Below are 19360 nucleotides of genomic sequence, written 5' to 3'. Positions count from 1 at the left end.
TCTTTGATGATAACTAAAAGAATGTTTTATTGCTTGACATACAGATGAAGTATTGAAATCCAGTATTTCATGAAATCCAGTATTTCAAAATGAGAAAGTTTTGAGGGTGAAAGAAATATATTGCTTACAAACACAAGCGGAGGTGTTCTTTTCAGTTCTGTGATGAAATTTATCTGCATTGACTCCATAGAGTACCGGTATATTTTCTTATCACAGAAAACAGACATTCATGGGACGGGGACATCAATATATTCCCATTATGCACTTGATTTTTTAAATTTCAGTATGAAAATGTAAGGAAAACAACTTCCCAGTGTTTAACTTAGGCCAATTTCATAAAACCTTTAGTAGTAACAAATCTGCAGTCAACATTTTTAAGCTACTAAAAGTATTCAATTTCATTGGCTGATAGTAAACTTGCTACAGAAATTGTGTGTTATATAGTTGCTATAAGGCTTTATGAAACAGTCCCAGGGTTCTCCTCTCCCTCACAAATGCTCTTGCACAATTTAGATATTCTTCTTGCCCCCCCCCCCTTCCAAAAAAATCCAATGTACGGCAATGAAAATAGTACCTACAGAAGTTTGAAGAACATGATCATGTAAAAGTTAAACAGAACTCAGGCAGACTGGTTGAATGTGAAAATTTTTTAGTATAACATGTAAAATGAAATCATACAACAAGAAATATCTCCAGTTTCATTTACTAATTCACTAGTATTAAATCATTCCAAATCGTGCAAAATCAGAGATGTTTCCTATATGAGATCCCAACATAGAGTGAATGAATTGCATATATAACATTCAATTTTCATCAGATATCACACTTGGATTGCTGTTGTTTTTTCTTCTCCTTTTGCAATAGAAAGTTCATAATTTCTTCTAGATTCTCCAAATGGTTTGTGCCTTGAAATAAGATCTATTTTTTCTAGATCTTCAATCAGCATGATGAAGATCCAGGAATGTTTTGAACATAATCTGATCAATTCCAATCATTTGATTTCTTATTCTTCCTTTTGCTCTTCTGCCTCATCCGTCTTTTCTTCTACTGGCTCCTCATCTGTAAAAGACAAAAAAAGAGAAGAGATAACAAAAATTTAGAATTTACACTGCCACATCTCATATTAAAACACACATACATACTCCAGCGATAACCCTGTCATGTGAATAACAAGGTTTGTGGTGGTGAGGTGATGGTTACAATGTTTATAATAATGATGGTGGTATTGGTGATGGTGATAATGATGATGGTTGTGATGGTGGTGGTGGTGATGATGATGATGATGATGATGATAATGGTGATGATGATGATAATGGTGATGATGAGCGTGTTGAAATGATGTTATTAATGATGATGACAGCAACGATGATGGTGTTGTTGTTATTGATAGTTATGGTGATGATGATGGATGTTGATGATGGGTATTGATCATTATGATGGTGTTGATGATAATAATGCTGGTGGTGATGATGTTGAGGACGAGAATGAGAATGATGACATGACAATGACAAAGAAATCTAGTAAGTTCCAGTACACAGACATCAGGAGGATGCCCAGTTCTGCTTAAGAATCCAGAACTCTTCTAGATATATGATCAGCAGGAATTCCTTGAATCATTGCATCTCGAGTCTCATGATATTTAGAAGTATGGAGAAAAACTATGCCTTGATCCAACTGACACATTCAAGAGCTCAGAGCCATCTCACTCTAATGTGGTGAATAACATCTTACAATTTTGACGTAGTCCTAAATTGACTACATGTACATACATGAACTGGAAGTAATTTTGAGGGGGTCAAGGACTTGACCTTGGTGTTCAACTTCAATTACATGTAAGTTGTATTGTGTGTTAATGCCTTCCCATCTAAAAAATGGCATGTATCTTAAAATTATACCAGCTGAATGATTTTTATAACAGCAAGATCAAGATGTGCCCTTTTTCACAACACACACACAAACAAAATTTCTACAGTGTATGCATGTTCTCAGGCAATGCCACAATTTTAGCACCTTATAATATCCAGTGAAAGCAACTTGATGATAATGGGTATCTTGAAACAGGACCCTGACCTCGACTATATACCGTTATGTGTAATAGGATAGGTACAGCATGTACATAATTTGAATATTTTTTGCTCTCAAAATTGGAAGAAATCACTAGATAAAGGTCTTACCAAATGAAATCATCGGTTCAAGTATCCTTGTCCTAAATTATGTGATCAAATGCAACTCCAAGTATAATTATTTCACATTAGCCCCCTATATCAAGAAATTGAATTTGTTCACAGCAGAGAGGTAAATGCATAACAGATTTAAGGAAGCATTTGTTTTTGTTTTTTTCCCAATTTAGCAGTCACACACTACAAATCATGAGGTATATAGATAATATATAAATAGACAACATCAAACTGAAGGGATAAAATAAGAATGTAAATGAGGTCAACACAATCAGCGTCCCATATCACAGAGGCTAGCAATTGATCGTAATGATTTAACGACTCATTTTACATTGTAGTCAATGCAATTGATTGCTAAGATGATTGCTAAGCTTTGTGTTACGGGACCCGGGCAAGGGTTTGGTAAACTGAATCCTGTCTATCAAGACTGCTCAAGGTGGAAAAGAAAGTGATCATTAAAAGCAGGCAGTCTTCACTAACATGTTAACTCATACTTTCTAAAACAAACTTGATAAAATTTGGGGGATGGCTGGGGAATAGGGAATAGCTAGCTTTAATTTCTTAAATCTCATCTTTAATAACAATATCAATAGTAAAATTGATATCAGCAGCTCAAATCTGTGCTTTCTATGACAGAAAACAAAAAGGGTACATGCTGTGATGTACTGTAGCAGAAGGTTGCATATTCATTGCATGCAGGGATATCTATGTTAGAAAGCATGTCATGCAATCATCACATCTAAGTTTTTTGCAAGAATGAAGAAAATCATCATAAGAACTGGCTGTACCTGCAGAGGGCTTCTGAATTACTGAACATAATTTGTATGTACAGTTAAAAAAAAAAAAACATTCAGAGGAAAAAAAAACTGGTTGAGAAGCCGCAGGTTTTAAAGGCACATACCCTTGATTTTTGCATACAAATAATAAACAAAATCAGTGTCTGAAGAGGCTACATTCACTTTAAGTACTGTTACTGCTCTCATATTTCAATTTGATTCAGAAAAGAGGGTCTAATCTCCATCCTATTCCTAGACATACTTTATCGAGGTGTCAAATTTAAATCTGTGCTTGAAAATTATGTCCTGATGGCTGAAAAGGGTGCCCCTATACAAAATGAGATGATCTCACTCACGGATATGATCATCACCTTTCTATTTCTTCTCATCTTTCTCACTGTTGCGTGATGAACTCCTGCGAAGGCCAAAGAAACCAGATCCACTCTTGCTGCTTTTGCTACTCTTGCTGCTTTTACTGCTCATGGAAGATCTACTACTGGACCTCGATCCTGTAGGGTTTATACTCTGGTTACTAGTATCAACCACTGCCCTGAGCTAGCACTATATCGCTACTTATTACATAATGATTTACAACAAAATTTTCTGAGCAGCTGAATTTGCTTCAAACAGCTTTTCATGCAGAATTTGTTCTATTGTTTGAATATTGAATACGATTCTATGTTGCTGATCAATTGACATCTGTAACAGATTAATTGAATTGATTAGTAGCTTCTTTCATTTATTTGCATTGAACTTTCGGGTTTTAATTTTCTCTCTTAAGGTTTTATCTTGAGATTTTCATTTAATATCCTTTCAATATGTATATTTGATATTAATATTAGCTTTGGTAATAAGAGGCTTGATATGCTACAAACATATAATTGGGTATTTTGTTTTTTTTTTTCTATCCTTCTATAAAGACATTCTCTACTTTTATTAGAATTGTGTATGTGAAAATGTAAGAGCATGCCACATATATTTTTTTTCAAGCAAAGCAAGCCAACATTATACAAGTTTGACCAGGATGGCCCGAAAGGAACACTTACACATTATTGGTATGAAACATTTAAAGTTAGGATCTGGAAGACCTGGGACTGTGATTTAGGCAAATTTAATCAGATTTTGAAGTAAGCAGTGCTTCTATATGAGAAAAGATGCAGTATTTGAACTAATCTCCTCACTTCCTTCTTGCAAAGATTACAATTTTAAAAGTTTATAGACTACACTGGTTAACTTTTAGTAGATCCATGGTTTTGAAGAAAAGTAGAAGAAAAGATGGATGAGGCAGAAGAGCAAAAGGAAGTCCCCACTTAAATGTAACAAGACAAATTAATCACAAACAAGATCAGGTCAGCCAAAGGTGAGTGTTTCTGTAATATTGTACAACCCTGACATAACAACCAAATAAAAAAGGCTACAGTGTATTCATAAATATCCCTTTATCGATTAGCAAGTTAGAAGTTTTGAATCACAATATTGGCATAGTGGGTCTTCATTCATTCAAACTTAAAATTCAAAGCTTGAAGATCTTTAAACCAAATACAGGCTGTGCTGAGCAACGCATACTTTTGCAAGCGGTGACAATTTCTTAAAAAACAAAAATGGTGATTACTTTTTTTCTGATGGGTATATCTGCATAACAAAAATGCTAGCCTACTCTATATTGCATATCTGGACTCATAAATGTTCAGATATGTGCTTGACAATAAAAGTACGTTTGTATCATAGGAGTGCATTATTTGGTAATATAATTTGCAATTGGTGTAGTCATACATGTAAACGATGCCATACCTATACATTAACGCGGAGCTCCTACCACATCTGGCCATTGCCATACAAGCAATCGTAATGAACAGTCTTTGTGCCAAAGAAATACAAATAGATTTGAAAAATTCTGAAGTTTGCTAACAAACCAAGATTATGTGTAAATTCAAGTATTAATTCCTGATCTTGCCCACATTTTGCAGCTATAGGTATTTCAGAAATCATTGCTAAAATAATATTTATGTCGATAATATAAAAAAATATTTTGCATGACTACATAAGAATGCACCAAAGTCATTGACAATTTGACATGAGAGATGTATAAAGCACATTAACAAGCATTTCCTTCCAGAAGTACAATACAAATAACATCTATCAATTGACCGGCAACCATTATAATCAAGTGATGCAGATTGCAGAATATAATAATAAGTCCCAGTACTATGTATCCATCCATATCACCATGAAGAATGTAGAGTGCAATGACGGGACAGATATTTCTTTCATCTTGTTACTTTTCTTTTAATAAATGTGCATATTATTAGTGCAACAATGTCCCCATGGAATATACAGTACACAGAATGAAGATTGAGAGAAGTAATGTAAGGATGGCAAGATTTAAGACAGAATTCAATAAAGCAAAGGTGGATCAGAATAGACTTGATACAGTTGCAGTTATAGGCCCATATTCTGAAATCTAAAATTATGGGGAGTCAAAAATTCTGTCTATATTGTATATTTCTTATGTTTACTATTTTTGCTTCCTTTTGCTTTCACAATGAAGAAAAATACTTCAGTTATCATTCCCAGACAATTGTAGACAATTTGGGTGTCATATGAATTAATATACTGGATGTGTACTAATGGGGATTTGTGCCCCAATTGGCTCTCCATAGTTAAGCCATATTCAGAATACGGGCCTTAAAGTTTAAATGATAAGTAGGTAAGAAAATGCTGCAAGACAATAATTATGCAATGTTGATTAGGAAACTAAAGTACACTATACCCTTCACCACTGTTTACATAGCAATGGTACATACAGCAACCCATCCAGGGCATTAAAATCAGAAATATGCAGTTATGATATGACTTGAGTAATGAGCAAGAACAGGCTGCAAGAACACCATTATGCAATGATGGTAAGCAAAATATTACAATACCCTTAACCACTGTTAAGCATAACCTGGCTGGGACCATGAAGTGATCGAACCAAATCGAACTCAAAATGAAGCTTACTGGAGGATACAAGAGGGCAGCAGGAGGAGAGGACATCACTTCAAGGTTATGTAGTATGAAACATAATCAGAGTTATACTAGTAACACTGAAAGGAAAAGAGGTAAGCATTTCCAGGTGTAAGTTCCGTGTACTTCAATAAACGCTATTGAGTCAGCATAGAATTAGCCCTTCCTGAAAATTTCACTGCAATTTGAAGTGTTTGAAGTAACAACAAAATATTTTGGATCGAGTGTCATATCACTTGCCTGGATTGTATTAACTCACGACTACTATCTGATGTTTCATTCAGAATTTGGGTGAATTTCATTTTTTCCCCCTGAAATTGGAGCTATTTTTTTAAGAAACTGCTGTCCACGTAATTAAAGAACGTTGATGCATGGTCAGCAGACTTGCTAAATTAAAACAATTCGGTGTGGGTTATCAGGGGGTAGATATCTTTGATTCCTTTTATTCACGACATGCTAATCTAGGAGTTTGACCAAAGTGTTAATTATCCAACAGATAGGACACTTATAATAAGTTTTAACTGTTCTAGCATTTTATTTGTTGATGACAAAATACAGTTGTATCTCAGTTTTCCCCTTTTCTTGCTTCTTGACTAATTTCTTTATTTTTTCAAGGTTTACCTAAACTTTGTTTTAGAATTGATATCTAACACCTGGGAAATACAAACTTCTGAGTATGTAAATGAGTATTGCATGATAGAATGCTGTTCCAGCTTTGCTTTGACTAGCAATGCACTGATGACACAAGCAAGGTTAGCAGATGAAAGGATATGCAACATGTGGATATATAAGACAAGCAGGCCACCCAAAGTACAAATCTTTTACAAGGAAATGTTTTCACCATCATGGCCTTGACGTTGCTCAATATTATCTTTCTCATCTTCTTTCTGTTCCGTTTCATCTTGTTTCTGATTGCTATCCTCCTGATCGTCTTCTTTCGGTTTGAAAGTTTCCTCTTTAGCCAGTGACCTCTGCTGTTCAAATTCTTCATCATCGTCACGACGGGATTGTTGTTGTTGTTCTGTGTTGTTAGTTACATTGAACTCATTAAGGGGTTATACTGTGCATTCATGATTAGACTAAGAAATGACTTTGACATGAATAGTCCCAGAACATGCACTGATGTATATCTGACAATGATGGAGGCATGCAGAATTGTATTTCAATATCAATCTCAATTTCAATACATATTTTTTACTTCCTTTATCCCATTTTCTCTTTGTCCTTGTCTCTTTCACATTATACGTGTAAATGTATACGTGTAAATGTATACGTGTAAATGTACACTTACCACTTTGAATTTCAATTCTTGTCACATCTTCAGATCTATCAAGTCACGCACTTCTAACTACATATTAAAGTTGTCTCTCATTCAATAACTATACCTCGCTTAAATTCTCCGCCAATCAAGACTCATTTTTCCTGCAACTTCATGACATAACTTTCCAAATTCAGTTCAAACAAGGATGTTAGATCCAAATTAAGATGGCATTGAAGGAAAACTTGCAATCAATTTTCTATTAATGTTTATTTTTACAGTGGATCAAAAAATTTGTAAATGATTGGAAATTTACCACTAATTACTTACCTGCTTCTTGCAACAGTAAGTAGAAACAGATTTGCTATTATCAAAAACTGATAATATAAACTGCTAATTTGATATTGACATTGAAATTCAATTGCAAATCTTACCCAGTCTTCTTTTGGCCACCTGTCAACTAAGAATCAATTATTCATGAACTTTATCACATTAATCTATATTTTGTCCTTGCATGCAAATCAAATCTTAAATGTACCTTCTTCCTTTGCTTCATCAACATCCTTCTCCTCCTGCGTCTCTTTCTCTCCTCCCTCTTCCTCTTGTAAGATGTCTCCTTCAGCCTCCTTCTCCTTGATCCCTTGAACAATCTTTTCATTGAGGTCCTCCAAGGCACTGGCAATGGCTTTCTGTGCAGGCTCATCTCCCTGGACCTTAGCCATGTCAAGGGATCTCTCAAAGGAATCGATGGCTTCTTGCAGGTCTCCGAGTTTGACTGTTAGTTCAAGCAAATAATTATCTAGTTTACCTTAAAGTTCTTTTATTTCAATTCCCATTTTCAACCATAACAAAGATTTAACAAATATTAATATACACATTTCTGCATTCTTTTTCAAGTGGTCCCTTGACACAGCATACCATTGATTGAAGTTTGACTTCTATTGTAAATTTGCATATTTGGCATTTCAAACATAATCTAATAATTAATTGAAATGATAAGTAAGCACTTGCAAGCTGTACCTGAGCATAAACTAATCAGTGCTGTGATTGGCTGTGATATGTTATATACAGCATACGAGTTTCTGTGCAATTGTCAAGTTATACAGAACTCTATGTAACACAACGCCTTGTATGCACTCTTACCTTCTGATTGTGCAATGAGTACGCTGGCGTTGAGCTGCCAGACATCATCCCCAGCTTCCTGGGCGGCCTGAAGACTCTTCTGACCGCAATCCCTTGCTTCCTGAAAGTCTCCTAGCTCCAGATGACATCGCCCGATCTCATGGTACAACCATGTGCCTTCAAGGGCAGACTTCACCAGCGGTAGCTTCTCGGTCCAGTTCTCCACAGCCTTCTCAAACTTACCGATGCGGGCATAGACCCGACCAAGGTTGTCAAGCGCTCTTGATCTACCCTCATCGTTTTCGCTGAAATGACAAGAGGTAAAAATTATAAAAGGTGATGATGAAGCAAGTTTTCAAAAATGATCATGACAATCACAGTGCATACGCATACAATACCATAAAGGAATGACCTACGAAGGCCAAACAATATTTTGCAACAACCTAAATTACATTAATTGGAATAAAGTCATCTTATAAACATCAGGAAACATTTAAAGGATCATAGTTTGGAACTTAATATGCCAGTTAAGCAAAATGTTAGTCAGCTATATGAGCTACCTGATCTAATTTGTCACATATACATGACAAAGTGAACATCATGTGACATCACCATTTTGGGCAATGTAGACCAAAGGGAACATTTCCTCAATTTAATCAATAATATGTAAACATTAGTCAGGTTTAGCTCACTATTAAATTAGGCTGCTATTCAATAAATTGACATTAAAGGCAATAAAATCCATCACAAGACCTGGAAATCACTACTTAGGAACTGAAATTCTTTTCAAAGAAAACAAATTAATATTCAAAATTGATTGAAGATTAACTGAAAAATAAACCAGAACTTACTGTTTTGTTGAGAGGTCCAAGTCTTTCTGGTGGTTCTGTTCAGCATCAGGCATCTTACCAAGATCAAGGTAGGCATTACCAAGACAGCTGTGAAGGTTAGCTATGAAATCTTGCTTCTCTGGGACATCGTCCTCTGACCAACTCTCAACGTTCCTCAGCACCTTTTGGGCTTGTCTGAGGGCATCTCGGGGTCTGTTCTCAGCCAGAGCTGCAAAGGGTGAAAAGCATGTGAGATGTGTTATTTCTATAAAATGGGGGTAAGGAATTATGGTCAATCTTTAAATCTATTGGCTCAATAAGTTATGACAACAAACCATGTTCGCTCACATATGGATAGAATTGAATTTGATACATAAAACTGTTCTTCAGTTATTACAAGAACAGGATATTTAATGTAAATAATGAACTTATGACCCTAAAATGTACTTGTCACACATATGTGCATATGATCCAAGTTTGAAGTTTATCCAGTTTTAGTTGTCACCAGAACAAAAACACAGCAGAAAGATGGGATGACTCCAAAACATGATGCCTACTGCATTCAATATGAAGAAGGTATATAAAGTTCAGAGGATCTCCTTTCATTTTCATTCATCAAATAAAAGGATGCAAAAAACATAAAACAAATGATGAATTTATCTTCAAATGTTCATTATACTTTCATTCTTATCTGACAAGGAAAGTTTTGGGATGAACTTGGTAATAGAAGTTGTTTTATGTCATAATCTCACATACCGAGGCCAAAGTTCTTGTAGAATCTATGGCTCTTTTGAGGTTGTATCTATCTTATGGCACTCAGCCTAACTACTCTGTGTAATAACTGGGCAAAGCCTCAACTCAAGTGAAACCATAGAGTACAAGGGACTAATGTGCTTGCACCAATGTCTTCATTACCTGCATCGATTTCTTCAAGGTTTTTAAGAACATATTTGGCAGGATCAGCTGGTTGTTGTTTATTTTTCTCTCTTGCTCCTTTGGCCTCTTCCTTTTCTCTCTTCCTGGCATACATGGGTTTCTGTTGCCTCCAGAACTCTGTCCTTGTGTCGAGGTACTGAAGACCCTCATTGACAAGGTCGTAGATTCTATTACCGCTGTCCGTATCTGCTCTCGTTAGGTCTACATAGTAACAAGTTGCATGAAAGTATAGATACAATTAGAGCACAATTGGATAATGGGATAGGCATGTACGTGTAGGAGAGGAGACAGAAAGAGATATGGGGAGATGAACAATATTGGAGACACAAGGCCCCGTCTTACAAAGAGTTCGATGGATCCAATCAAACGTAACTCTATGGAAATCCATCAGTCAGAATTTTTTTCTACAGGAAATTTGCACAATGTCCTTTGTAAACGTAGACATGACGAAAACCTCCATTTGAGAACACTATACCCCACTTTTTCCCGATCAATTCTCTTCTCTAAGTACAACAAACCCTAAGTATCAAAACACCAGTTTCTTGACCTCGGTCCGAAGATAAAACAATAGCCCGAGCGCGGTCCCGGCAAAGCATGCCGCCATTTTTTATTCACTTACTTTCTTTATTTCGAGGTTGATTTTCTTCGTTCGAAATTGAAAATGGCCTAACATTGAATTTCTGAATACAATATGCCTTTGAAAACGTGATTAAATATCAAATACAATAATTTCATTCTGAAGGTCCTACTCCAGGCAGAGAAGTCTTACGTAATAGCACAGCTGTTGTTTATCATTTCCTCCCTGGCTCAACGCTCATAATCTGGCCTGTGGTGAGACGGCGGGTATTACCTGGCCAAGTGGGGTTGATTAGGCGGGTGTTTCATAAAGCTGTTCATAAGTTAAGAGCGACTGGTGATCCTGTCTTGCGGTAAATGGTACACACCATTGGCGACGATCACCAGTCGTGCTTAAAGTCACTCTTAACTTACAAACAGCTTTATGAAACGGCCCCCAGGGCTTGGAAATGATTCAAAACACAAAATGGGGTCCAATACCGCAGTTGCAATCTGAATTGCGGTCTTTCTCTAAAAGGGGGTTTGACGTAATGGAAAAGCATAGTGAATTTTCAAGAAAACAATGACTGAATGAATCATACATCATAGAAACATTCACAATAGATATTGACGTTGCTGGCCGTCCATAGTTGTGATTGATCAGATCAATCGCAACTCTTTGTAAAATGGGGCCCAGATACAAAGTTCCTATATCTGTTTTACATTATTTTATACAAATAGCAAGAAACATAATAATAATGGATGAATACCTTGACTCACTTAGTCAGGCACCATACTTGCATAATTCATGATTACCTTCGTCTCTTAAAAGTTTATCAAGGTATTCCTTATCAGCATAGAGCTCTCCTAGAAGTTGCTTGGCCGTCTTCTTTTCAGCAGGAGTCTGCTCAGGTTTGACCGGTCTCTTCTTCTTGTTTTCTTGTTGTTTTGCCATAGGTTTGCTGTATCCCATCCTTGCTGGTTTTTTCGACTTTACCTACGGGGTTACCGACAGACAGATTAGTGGCAGAGAGAACATACATGGAGAATGGGTGACAATCGCTCTGATGGAAAATAATGCATGTTAAGCCAAAAATAAAACCTAAACTCCAAATCTAAATAAACCCTGATCCTTATCTTTGCATTATTCAGAACAAAAAATTCTATTACAACCCTAACTCTAACCCTATGCCCTCTGAGATATTGAGACAGAAGCAAATGTTGCATGAGCGTGTGTTGTGTCACCTCACTAATAAATAACCTCTACATGAATACTTTTAAAATCATATATTCAGTCTTCAGGATAACTAAGCACATACCGAGTAGAAAGGAGACCTGCAAAAAATATTTTAGTTTTAACAGTAATGAATACAATGTTTTTCATCAATATAAAAAACAGGCCCCACATCCCATTTACAAAAAAGAGTTGTGATAGATCCAATCAAACTCAAATTGCGATTGATTCAAAGCAATCCAAAATTGTGATGTGAAGTGATATGAATTTTTTAGATTTTACTATTTAAGTAATTTCTATCAATCAAATTCAAGTTTGAATGAAATATATTGCAACTCTTTGTTATACAGAAGCCAGATGGCTTTATTTTCAATATGAATTTTATTTTCAAAGTGAAACTACTCATTCAACAGCCTCTAAACAAAATTTTAATCCTAATCTTGATAGGAAAAAATAGAAGTTACTCTAAAGAATGTTTTTCTCTATAGATAAATGAAGTACATTTTGGAACAGAAGTTTCCTTATCAATCGAACTCACCTCATCTTGTTTATTGAAAAAAGACAAATCCCCTTTGTTTTCTAGCTTTACTTTGGAAGGACCTGGTGTCAGAAGAAGAGATAACATAAATGAATAAATAAATAAATAAATAAATAAACATAAGAGATTCAGTGGAGAGTGTGCGCTACTTACTAGACATATTATACAATGCATTTTGATATTTCATTAAACACCTGATAAAGCCCAATGGGCCAAAATTCATTGTTTACAGAAAGCATGCTATGAGTGTACATGTACCAACATACATGTATGTGAATAATTTTACTTCAATTGTTTTATGTAGATCTAACAAGGTTTACATGTATGTTTGGTTCTGGGCAGGTGTTTGTAATGTAATGACGGTGGTTGCTTTATTTCATTTATTTCCTGACAGTATGTGAGTGGGGTTTAACTGTATCAGGATCTCTCTGAAAATAAATCCCATAACTGACATAACAGGTATTATAATGCATGTAGTTACTGTGATGTATAAAGTTATAAAATATCCTATTAAGTGCAGTTAACTTGTTCACATACTTCCTATTGAGTTTTCAATTGCTTCCTGTGCTTTCTGTATGCCTAGACGGAATTCTTGGAGCTCAGGTCTAAATTTATTGCCGCGGTGATAAAAGACAAGGGCCATCTCAAAGTCTCCCATCTGATAAAGGGCTTCAGCCTTCTGAAATAAACCCTGTTAAAGAAAATAATACATACCATTAAGGTATATGTCATATTAACAAAAGTGAAATAAATCTTTCATTAAATATCAATATCCAATCAACACAAAAGCATATGACTTTCCTAAAATGATTTTTTTTTAAACTTTACTTCTGATTTCTTGACTTTTTGTAAAAGATACAGCACTGAAAATAAATATAATAATGTAAAAGTTAATATTTCTTCTTGACCATTTTCTACAGCTGACTATATGTGCAGTTAATAATAAACAATTGAAATCAATGTATGCTTTATACACCTTCATCATTGAAGAAACAGGAGAAACAGCAAAAGCATTAAAGTGATAAATGTTATAATTACCGCAGATACCGCTCAAAGGAAAACAGAGTTTAATGAAAATACCTATTTAGGAGGAACGGTCAACTTTCCACTCAAAATCATAATGGCAGACACAATTTTAATGTCAATTCTATATTACTCAAAGGTCATTGATAAGAAAAATATTTCAAAGTCAATTTCATTCTGTTATCATTCTTTTTTTGTTCATCCCTTTTTATATGTATATATTTTTTATTACCTATAATATTTTTTAATCATTAGATGTTCATTGTTTAATCTTTTTTGTTCCTGTTGGAGGCTTTATGACTAACCTTAATATAGTTTTTATCATCTGAGAGTGCTGCCTCCGCATCTTTCAATGCTTGCTTGGAATCACCGAGTTGAAGGTAGCACTTAGATCTGGCAACCAAGCAGTTCTTGTCTGTGGGTTCTATTTCTAAGGCCTACAAAACAATAGCAAGAGAAAAAAAATGAAAATTGTGAAAATTAACAATTTCAACCAGGTACATCATTCACAAGTACAGTGTAGGGCTTTAACCCTAAATAGACTGGGCTATTTCGACGCCTAAGAAGATTGGGGGGGGGGCTGATTCAGCCCCCCCTTATGATCTCGGCCGTCGATCGCGACGAAAATTGGCACACGCGTTACCCATGGCATTATCTACAAAACTATAACATCAAATTCTGCAAAAAATCTCATGTCGCATTAATTATGCTAATTTATGCGTAAAATCATAAGTTTGCTCTAATTAATAAAATAATGCCCCTGAAATGCTAATTTTTGTTTCACATACTCAGGCATTTGATCAAATTGATTTTTAAAAAATTTCAAAATCACCTTTATTTTCTTATGTATTCTATTGTTTTCTAAATTTCTTATGTATTTCCTTGTTTTTTCTACTTTTTGTTTTTTATTGTTTTTTCAATGGAAATTGTTGGGGACTTTATTTTGACCATAAAAAAGATAAAATTAATTGATTTTAAGCAGTAAAAGGAAAAATAATGATGCATTTGTGAATATTGGCTAAGAACACTATTTGCATTGGATTTGTACACAAATTCATGTTTTTGAGTAATTTTGGGTCTACATGCACTTACGAAATGTTGCGTAATTTTGGAACCGCGTACCCGGGGGTCACAATTTTGGTCTCAAAAGTTGCGCGAAACTTGAAAGTAAAAAGTCAGCGAGCGACGCAGTCAAAAAATTTCGTGCGGCGGATTTATCGCGAAAAAATGTCGAGGGGGGGCTGAATCAGCCCCCCCAGTCTTTTTAGGGTTAAAATAAAGTCATATATCACATCTACCTTGCCTATTTTGACAGATATGTTTTTGTTTTTTGCTCTGGATCATTGCATATCAAATGAACATGATTTTGAAGTCTAGTGTTCATTAATTTGGAGATTCCATGGTCCGAATACAAATACTTGAGATCGCCTTTCAAACAGAGTCATGTGTTCAAATCCCAGCCATGGCAGGTTTTCATTCAGCAAGTAATTTAATGAAATTTTACTTAACTAAACCAAGGTGACATGAATTCCCTGAATGCAACAAGTGCTGAAAAAAAATTGGTGAAAGCTACAGTACTTGTGCCTTTCAAAATACAACTACATAAACACCAGGCAAATATGGTGTCTTATCTCCCTATACACGTATGTACTTCTATCAATGGGAGAAACTCACAATGCTGCCTGCAAAACAACAAAGTTTTTTAATTAAAAAAAAAAAATCAGCATGAACAAGATCTGCCTTTCTTGAACAAGTCAATGGTAGATGAGATTCATTAAGAGAAAATTTGAATTGAACATGGATAAGGAAAAATATGATTTCTTAAAAACCCAAACTAAATGAATTCAATTGACAATTTGCTAGATGAATGTGCATACACACACACACACATCCAACATATGCACATACTAAATTATAGCCCTCCATGGCACGTCTGTAATCTCTCTTTCTCATGTGATCCTCCGCTTCTCCTATATATGACTGCAGGAGCTTCAACTGCTCCTCCCGCTCCTGCATGGGATCCACATATTCATCCATGATAGATCAGGGTTAACTCTTTCAAATATCCAATAAATATCCAACTTCAGTACAGTGACAGAAATCCAAGATGACGTGCAAGTCTTTGCGTTTCAGCAGGCAGCCATTACACTACATGTACAGCATAAAGAGCTCCTTTGAGATAAGTCATAGCAACAAACAGCAATGCATATTCATGTCTTCTTGACCTCATGCATATTCATGAATGCATCAGTGAGTAGGTCCCAACAATGGATAACAATGGATAATGGAAAGGGTTATCCTTATATACTTGATCAGGGAATGTACCAGCTGGAAAGTATATTGATTTCCATTTACAAAGTGATCAATAAAGAGTGGATGAATCCATTTATTGAGAAGGGAAGGGTAGTGTGGTCATATGCGTTTAAAATTCTCAAATAACATTTATCTCTGCTGAATTTCTACTATCACAGTTAAATATCTCGGTAGACATGTATTAGAGTATCGAAATTTGAACTATAGTCTTTAACATTAAATTTCACTTTCATTCCCTTTATGAATATCTTGTTCATTAGGCATTCTTTAAATAGCATTTTGCTTGTAATCTAGTTTTTGTGGAAGACAAATCAAAATGAAAATTGCTGAATCAACCCCCCCCCCCCACAATGTTTGGTTCATTAGTACTCAAGTCTGACTATAAAATTTAGGCAAACAATCCAGGTTCAGGAATGAACAAGAATTGTGTAATGTACAGATGGCAAAAAGAATGTTTATGGTTTTCATCAAAGACATGAATGGCTTCTCTCAATCATTTGCTTTTAATGTTTATAAAATGTTGGTGGAAATAGCATATTAAATGATTTGATAAACTCAACACAAACTGAACAGGTTCACTTTTAAGAAGTCAGGGTTATTATACATTTACATGAGGCCTGGAAGAAACCTCTCATTTTTGCCATTTATAGTGAAATAATTTTTAGCCCTTTATATGCATTTGGTGTATGAACCTTTATACGCATTTGGTGTATAAAGGTTCATAGATTACTAAAATTCACCTGTACAAACCAATTTCACCCTCGAACTATGTATTTCAGTCGGGTGATGTATCAGAAATCCAGTCGGGTGTGTCGGTCTCGCATATGGTGCTATGGGAGGGGGTTCAAGGCTTTGTAATGAAGAATTGTATGTCAAAATATTTTAAAATATCATCACAAAGTCCTCAAGGCTAGGAAAATAGCAAATCGGGGCGGGGTCAGCCAGGTTCTTCTTTGATCGCTGTCAGCTACATGTAGGATGGGGGGGTCACTCAGTATATAATGCATAGTGGGTTTGTGCCACAGAGGGGACCCCCATTTTCACACTCAAATTTCTGTTCCAAGGCATAGCATTTTTGTCTTATTGAGCAAAAGAACAAAGAAAGCCGCTCCAAAGCATAGCATTATCTTCTTATCGAGACATTTTTTGTCTCATCCGCGGCACCTCCCTACTACTTTTTTGGTCGAGTGCCCCCCCCCCCACAGGGTCGGGTGTCCGGACACTTTATCTTTTTGAAGACATCTTTTTTGTCTTTGGATTACACTAAAAATATGAATTCAATACTTGTAATCATTTTCTATTTTGTTCTTTATACATGTAATATTTCCTAACATATTGTACTGGGTATATATGTGTAAAGCTGAGTGTACGGACATGCGAGCGGATTGGCTGGCATGTTCGTAGTACGCTCAGCTGCTGTAGATCGACTGTGGCTGTGCTGACGGCAAAGAAGAAACCGACTCGACTGATCCTGATTTGTTTTTGTCATAAAAATTTGCTATTTTCCACCGGAAGGACATTAGACTAGTAGTAGTAGAGAGTCTAGTCCAAATCCGAATCTTTCACACCCTTTTTGCTAAAATAACTATGACATTACTTTATAGCTAAGATTTCTAATTGTGCTATGACACTTACCAACCCATATGGATCGTTTGTTGACTTCTCTTTGCTGTTTTTTTAATAAAAAAATCAATTTTTGCTTGATCTTCACATTTCTGATCAGCGTGGATATCAATTTTTGCCTAAAGAGGGCGCACGATATTATTCATATGCTGGTTTGTACCGTTTGTTTTCTTGCTCGTTCAATCCACTTTCATCATCATCTGTCAAAAATGGCGTACTTTACCTATAAGTATATACATGAAATGCAACCTGTTGATTTTTTTGTACAATTTCTTATTATGCGCCGACGACTTAAATCAAGACTGTTCGATAGGAAATTCGCGTTTCAATTGTTGTTTGTGTGTTTTCCACCGCAGTACTTGGACGGACAGACGGAGTATCTTGGCCGAAATTTGGAGGTAAGCATTAAACAATCATTTTTACAAATAATTTTGAAAGAATTTATAAAATTAAGTAAGGTGATTGATGTAAATGACATATACGATATATGTTGAACCTTTTGGAAGTTTTGGCATGTTTCATTCCCTCACATTCGTGTGATGAATGAAAACGTCAAAATCCACTATGAAATCACACATCATGGCATGCGTTGTGCGAGGATAACCCCGCATGTTGAGTGGTCCAAATCTACCTTCTTCTCCCCCCGGGGGGGGCACTCGACCAAAAAAGTGGTGGGGTGTGCCGCGGGCGAGACAAAAAACGGGGGCCTCGAGCGGGCTAATTGTAAAAAGGAGGGTCCTCGGAACGGGCTTCGGAACTACAAATGTTTGTGAAAACGGGGTCCTTGGAACGAGTCGCCTGCATGTGAGTGCGCATATGCATCCCCATGGAACGGGCATACGTGCATACACAGCTAGCCCGGCGGCACGGGCGCCGGTGCGCTAGCACAGAGGCACAGAGGCAATGGTCGGACCTCGCTCAGCGGCCGCTTTTCACCAAAATTTCGGCTCATTGTAGCAGATCAATGCGACCGAAACGGCGTAACGGAAAATATGCGAAGCTTTGGAGCGGATTTCTTTCTTCGCTTTTCACGATAAGAAGAAAATGCTATGCCTTGGAGCGGCTTTCTCTGTTCTTTTTCTCAATAAGACAAAAATGTTATGCCTTGGAACGGAAATTTGAGTGTGAAAATGGGGGTCCCCTCCGCGCACATACCCACTATGCATTACATACTGAGTGCCCCCCCGGGCTTCTCCCAACCTTATGTGAAGACTTAAGTTTGTATTTGTATCACCCTTTCTTCCAGTTCCATTCTGTTGATGTTGGGGTACCCCCCCCCCTCTCTCTCTCTTTCTCCCTCCCACGGCCCACACCCGGTCCACATTAAATAAACATGTTAAACTCGGTCACTCACTCACGGAAAACTCCTCTGAGTCCTCACTCAATTCAACTCACCAATGCCGTCGAGTAACTATGTAATGCTTTTTTGTACTCTCCTTGCTTAAAAAGAACATCACCTTCTGCCATATAAATGGCAAAAGAATCTTGATTTGTTTCTCCCTCCGACATTGTGGAAGAGGCCAAAACTTTGGTGAAAGATGAATAATATTGATTATTTCGGCCCTCTGTCCTTTGCCTGGTTCTTCGATCGAAAGTCCGTCACACGCATTTCACGTAAACAATATGCGATGCATGTATTTCCTACGTACGTTAACGTTTACCTTAGCAACGTTACAGAGCATGCGCAAAAAAGAAAGAAAATGTTAACGCCATCTCGTGCTGAAATCATTAAAGGTGTAGGATGGGGGGTCGGGTGTCCGGACACTTTAATTTTTTGAAGCCTTCTTTTTCGTCTTTGGATTACACTAAAAATACGAATTCAATGGAAGTAATCATCTTCTATTTTGTTCTCTATAATATTTCCTAACATTTTGCACTAAAAATTGATGAAACTTCGCTTGTAAATTCTTCCAAATGACTTTCTAAAATTGATCGTCCGGACACACAACCTGTCCGGACACACAACAAC

At 36.3% G+C, this 19360-nt stretch overlaps 1 protein-coding gene across 4 annotated transcripts; it reads right to left on the bottom strand.

The window, feature by feature from the left end:
- Positions 1-380: 380 nt before the first annotated feature.
- Positions 381-19015, bottom strand: LOC121426338 (outer dynein arm-docking complex subunit 4-like). 4 transcript variants are annotated; one of them, XM_041622618.1, is made up of 12 exons: positions 18787-19015; positions 13761-13892; positions 12970-13123; positions 12433-12494; positions 11477-11657; positions 10085-10306; positions 9191-9398; positions 8361-8644; positions 7756-7992; positions 6801-6980; positions 3310-3462; positions 381-1059 (listed from the first exon to the last, which is right to left on the bottom strand). In XM_041622618.1, exons 1-11 carry the CDS (start codon positions 18898-18900, stop codon positions 3329-3331), a joined length of 1908 nt encoding a protein of 635 aa, XP_041478552.1. In that variant the 5' UTR covers positions 18901-19015; the 3' UTR covers positions 381-1059; positions 3310-3328. The 4 variants fall into 4 exon arrangements, with proteins under 4 accessions (XP_041478552.1, XP_041478543.1, XP_041478560.1 ...); XM_041622609.1 differs by lacking the exon at positions 18787-19015 and adding an exon at positions 15364-15628; XM_041622626.1 differs by lacking the exons at positions 3310-3462; positions 18787-19015 and adding an exon at positions 15364-15627.
- Between the last annotated feature and the right edge of the window lie 345 nt (positions 19016-19360).

The sequence above is a fragment of the Lytechinus variegatus genome, chromosome 1, assembly GCF_018143015.1.
Source record: "Lytechinus variegatus isolate NC3 chromosome 1, Lvar_3.0, whole genome shotgun sequence".
NCBI lineage: Eukaryota > Metazoa > Echinodermata > Echinoidea > Temnopleuroida > Toxopneustidae > Lytechinus > Lytechinus variegatus.
This window is presented reverse-complemented; position numbering and strand designations above follow the sequence as displayed.